Source organism: Morus notabilis, unplaced genomic scaffold, assembly GCF_000414095.1.
Source record: "Morus notabilis unplaced genomic scaffold, ASM41409v2 Scaffold2111, whole genome shotgun sequence".
In the NCBI taxonomy this organism is placed as follows: domain Eukaryota; kingdom Viridiplantae; phylum Streptophyta; class Magnoliopsida; order Rosales; family Moraceae; genus Morus; species Morus notabilis.
Window position 1 is genome coordinate 40,876 of NW_010365325.1, and position 4,889 is coordinate 45,764.

The 4,889-nt window shown below is 34.8% G+C and overlaps 1 protein-coding gene across 1 annotated transcript; it reads left to right on the forward strand.

The window, feature by feature from the left end:
- The first annotated feature begins 40 nt into the window (after nucleotides 1–40).
- Nucleotides 41–3,273, forward strand: LOC112093489 (disease resistance protein RPM1-like). The gene is made up of 2 exons (XM_024172046.1): nucleotides 41–2,406; nucleotides 3,038–3,273. Exon 1 carries the CDS (start codon nucleotides 162–164, stop codon nucleotides 2,382–2,384), a length of 2,223 nt encoding a protein of 740 aa, XP_024027814.1. The 5' UTR covers nucleotides 41–161; the 3' UTR covers nucleotides 2,385–2,406; nucleotides 3,038–3,273.
- The last annotated feature ends 1,616 nt before the right edge of the window (nucleotides 3,274–4,889 follow it).

Below are 4,889 nucleotides of genomic sequence, written 5' to 3' on the forward strand. Positions count from 1 at the left end.
GCTATGGTTTAAGACCTCTGGAACAAGGATCAAGTAGCAGCACAACTAATAATGAAGCACGTGACCCTCGCCTCGGATCCCTTTTCCTGGAGGAAGATGAAATTGTTGGTATTAATGGTGCAACCGAGGAACTTATAGGAAGGTTGACTGGAGGACTGTCCATGCGCTCAGTGACTTCGTTGGTAGGTCAAGGGGGAATTGGTAAGACAACTCTTGCTAGGAAAGTCTACAATGATGAAGTTGTGAAAGCTCACTTTGATTGTCGTGCTTGGATCACGGTATCTCAGTCATACGATATGCAGAAGCTTTTGAGGATCCTAGCAAGGCAGATATGTACTGCAGGGGAGAGAATTGAGGAAGATTGTTCAGAGGAAGAGTTAATTGGTCTATTGAGGCAGCATCTGCAAACAAAGAGGTACATGATTGTTTTTGATGATGTATGGCAGAAAGAGTTTTGGAAAGATATAAAACATGCTTTGCCAAATAAAGATAAAGGCAGTAGGATAATTATCACAACACGTAATTTCACCGTGGCTAGTTTTTGTCGTGAAAACCCTTGTGATCTTGTCCATGAGGTACAAACTTGGTCCTCAGAAATGGCTTGGCAATTATTTTGCAAGAAGGCATTTCGAAGTGATGAGTTTGCAGGGCGTTGTCCCCAAGAGTTGGAGCAATTGTCTCGTGAGATTGTTAGCAAATGCCTAGGCTTGCCACTTGTCATTTCGACCATAGCTGGTCTTTTGTCAACCAAAGAAAGAGTCGATTCCGAATGGAGAAAGGTGCTTAACAATATTAGTTCAGAGTATCAAAGAACTGATATTACGAAAATTCTCTCCCTAAGTTATCTAGATCTACCTTACCACCTTAAGACTTGCTTCTTATATTTTAGCATCTTTGGTGAAGACCATAAGATTTCTGAAAGTACATTGTATAAACTATGGTCTGCTGAAGGTTTTGTTAAAGCAAGAAGAAACAAAACAATGGAAGACGTAGCCGAAGAATACTTAAATGAGCTCATCCAAAGAAACTTGGTTTTGTTTGAAATAGAATTTGGTGTTGAAAGAGTATGTAAAGTCCATGATCTGATGCACGATATCATCTTAACTAGAGCAGGTGAATTGTGCTTTTCTCAAACTATAAAAAAAAGTAACCTCAATCTTGTAGAAAACAGTTACCGCCTCTCAATTCATGATACTACAGAAAATGTCTTGGAAAGAGTTATGGATTCCAGCATTCGGTCGGTTTTTCTGTTTGACGTCAAGGAATGCACAAGGTCGTTCATGATTAATTTAGTTGAAAATTTTAAACTTTTGGAAGTGTTAGATTTTGCTGAGGTGCCTCTTGATGATCTCCCAAAAGAAGTGGGGAAGTTGTTCCACTTGAAATACTTGTGTTTATCAGGTACAAGGGTGAAAGTTCTTCCCAAATCTATTGGTAAGCTGCACAATCTACAGACATTGGATGCTAGGAACACCTTAGTGACGGCGCTACCGATCGAGATTACTAAACTAAGGAATTTGCGACACCTTCGCATTTATTCAATTGGTAAGAATAGCCATTCAGGTTTGAATACATATTGCGGTGTGAAGATACATGAAGGAATTGGAATGTTGGAGGAGTTGCAAACACTAGAGAAGGTGGAAGCATATCCTGATGGAGTTGGTTTTGTCAAAGAGCTGCAGAAGCTTAGGAAATTGAAACGTTTGGATATTTTAAAGGTGACAGCAGAAATGGGGGAGCCTTTGGGAGTTGTCCTTGAGAAATTGAACCACCTTGAGAGGTTAATTTTGACATCAATCAACGAGGATGAAGTTATAAATTTAAAATGCATTTCATCGCCTCCTCCTTTTTTGCGTTATCTCCAATTGAATTGTCGTCTAGAACAATTGCCAAATTGGGTTTCGGAACTTCATAATCTACAAGGATTGTCATTAAGTTACTCAAGGTTTATCGACGATCCAATGAAATGCCTCCAAGCGTTGCCCAATTTATCATACCTTCGCATGACATATGATGGAGAGGAATTGCATTTCCAGAAAGGTGGTTTTCAAAAACTCAAGCAACTTAAGTTTAACAAGTTGACAGGATTAAAGGTGGTTAAAATAGACGTAGGAGCACTGCCTCTTCTTGAAGAGTTTCACTTTGGGCGTTGTGCACTAATGAAGGAGATGCCTTCCGATATTCAACACCTTTCAAACCTCAAATCTTTCTCTATTCATGACATGCCAAGGGAATTTGTGGTTCGTTTGCAACCAGATGGAGGCATTGATTACTGGAAAATTCAGCATGTGCCTTCCGTCACCTTCCATTATTACAATCGTGGATACTACAAGCTTGGTAGCTCTGACTTGATACAACATCTGCAGCGGCAACATCTGACTTGATCAACAATGTCGAGTTTCGAAGGTGCACTCCTATAATCCTCTTTGTGGAAGTGTTTCTCCTTTGTCCTCTTTTCTCTCTTTATTTCTCTTTCATCTTCTTTTCTTTTTCTCGGTGTTTTTTCTTTCCAACAAAATCCCAACCATTATTTTAACGTTATGAAATCAAATTGAAAGCCATGTTTTTTCTAGACCATTTCAGGTAGTAACGACCCTAAAGCCTTGATATTTAGCTCACCAATTGCATTGCAAAGTTGAAGATAAGAATATTGCAACGCTTGTTACATTCTTCAAAATTACTTCTAAGTTCTCTCCTTTTTGTATGAAACTCGATGTTTAATATTTCTATAAGAGTTGTTGAATTTTCTAGACCTTTTTTTTTTGTCATCAAATCAATACACATTTCTTGATATGAAAATTGATTCACTGACCAAGATTAGTCAACTTTTTGTTGTCTGTTAAATTTAGCAATTAACTGGTTCTACAATGTCCCCATATAAATATGAGTGTTCTTTATTTTATTATACTTTTAAGAATTCAGTTTAGAAACCTATCTGGTACATTGCACTTGGATACAATAGTTTTCTACAAGATTGTTCTTCTTAAGACATTTGCAAGCCCAAGTCGAAAATTTATTTTGGATTGTTTCTGTTCAGCTCATACTTCTCTTCCTGGAACTGTGCGAAAGGAGCCTGAAACATTGCTCATGAACAAGGCAGGGGAGTTTTCTGTTCTTTTCAGTAAATGTGTGGACTTTGGAAATTAATTATTTTCAGTTTGATGTTGTCATGAATATGAACTCCTATTTTTCTTTTATTTTGGTATGCATTGCTAATAATAAGATACAAGGGAGATGATTTCTCTATACTCTTTAGTGATCAAGTCATTGAATTTGCACAGTACATTATTCATTTTCTTTTGTTGTTTATAGTTATTTTACTTTGTGATGCATAGTGCCAATAATTATTACCCTCTATGTTACAGTTGGAGGGAAAAATTCCACATTTATCTTATTATTTTATTTTAACTCAAATTTAAATCCTATTTAATGTCAAATTTTAAAGTTATTTGAATTTTGATTGGATAATTTGTCTAACAAATAATCGATAACTTTGAAATCTCATTTAAAATCAAGATAAATTTACATTTAATTTGGAATAAAATCTCTCTCCTCTTGCTTGTGAAATTCGGCTACCATTGTGCATGACATAGTGTGTGGTGCCAACTTGCAGTCTAGGTGGAGGGAAAAATTCCACCTTTATCTTTTTGTTTTATTTTATCTCAAATTCAAATCTCATTTAATGTCAAATTTTAAAGTTATTTGAATTCTAATTAGATTGTCTAACAATTAATTGATAACTTGGGGAGTACGTAACTGAATTTCAGAGGAATTCCTCTATGCTTTAGGTGTGACAAATATTGTCTCACATTGTACGCATTTTAGAGTTATTTATTTAAATAATCACATTATTTGAATTTCAATTAATTCGCAATTAATTCTATTGAGTGAAATAAAATTCCTGAAACTCATCTTATCTCCCAGTTGTTACAAGGATGACGTAAAGATTTATAGACCTATAATTTCAAACTCCAATCAATTTAATAATCAATTAACGTTTTTATCAATTAATTTTATTAATTCTAAAAGTTACTCCATTATAAACTTGTAATTGCACTGAAATTATAGACATATAATTACTTCTAAGAATGTGAACTGTTTATTTGATACAGTCATTACATAAAGTTCCATCATTCATAAATAATTTATAATTAGAGCTTGGTAGAATTCGTTAATGTGATGATCCTGCTGAGTTGTAATGACTGAGAAAATCTCAGACTTTAAATAATACAATTTATGTATTTAAGCCAAAGATTTTTTTAGAAAATATTATGCTATATTTTTGTAACTGAAGGATTTATGGAATTAACATCTGTATTCCTAAATTCTATAGCAGATTTCATTCTAAGTGCATATTTTAAGATCAAGTAAATTCGATCGATAAATTATCGCCGTACTTTAAGGCGGAAGAATTTTCAGTACATATGTAGTTTGAGAATCTTAATTTTAAGAATCTCTAAGCACAACATGATGTTAGCAGTGTATAAAAAAAATGCTCTGATACTTTAAAAGAAGAGAAAATCTTTAATTGCCAGATAGCTAGGTTAAAGTCACAAGATAAATACCTATAGTAGAAAGGTACAATGTGAGCTCGGGAGTTGACATCGTCAGAAACAATGTCATTCTCGGGATATAATGCAAAAATTTAAGTTTAGAATTTGTTTAGTCTGGAATAAATTTCAAAACTTGAAACAGTTCGAAATATTACGCGAGTAAAAATATAAAACGATATTGAATTATTCAGAAATTAATATTGGACTCTAAGTAGTAGATTAACTTACGTGAGCTAAACTAATTACCTCGAGTTTCTCTCTCTCTAGGCTGTCGTGGATGTCACCGCCCCCACCAATCAACATAGAAGCTGACGCCAAGTAGATCCCGACCAGCAG

Excerpts from the sequence above, each read along its gene's own strand:
- LOC112093489 (XM_024172046.1), top strand. The coding sequence starts at position 162 with ATGCGCTCAGTGACTTCGTTGGTAGGTCAAGGGGGAATTGGTAAGACA.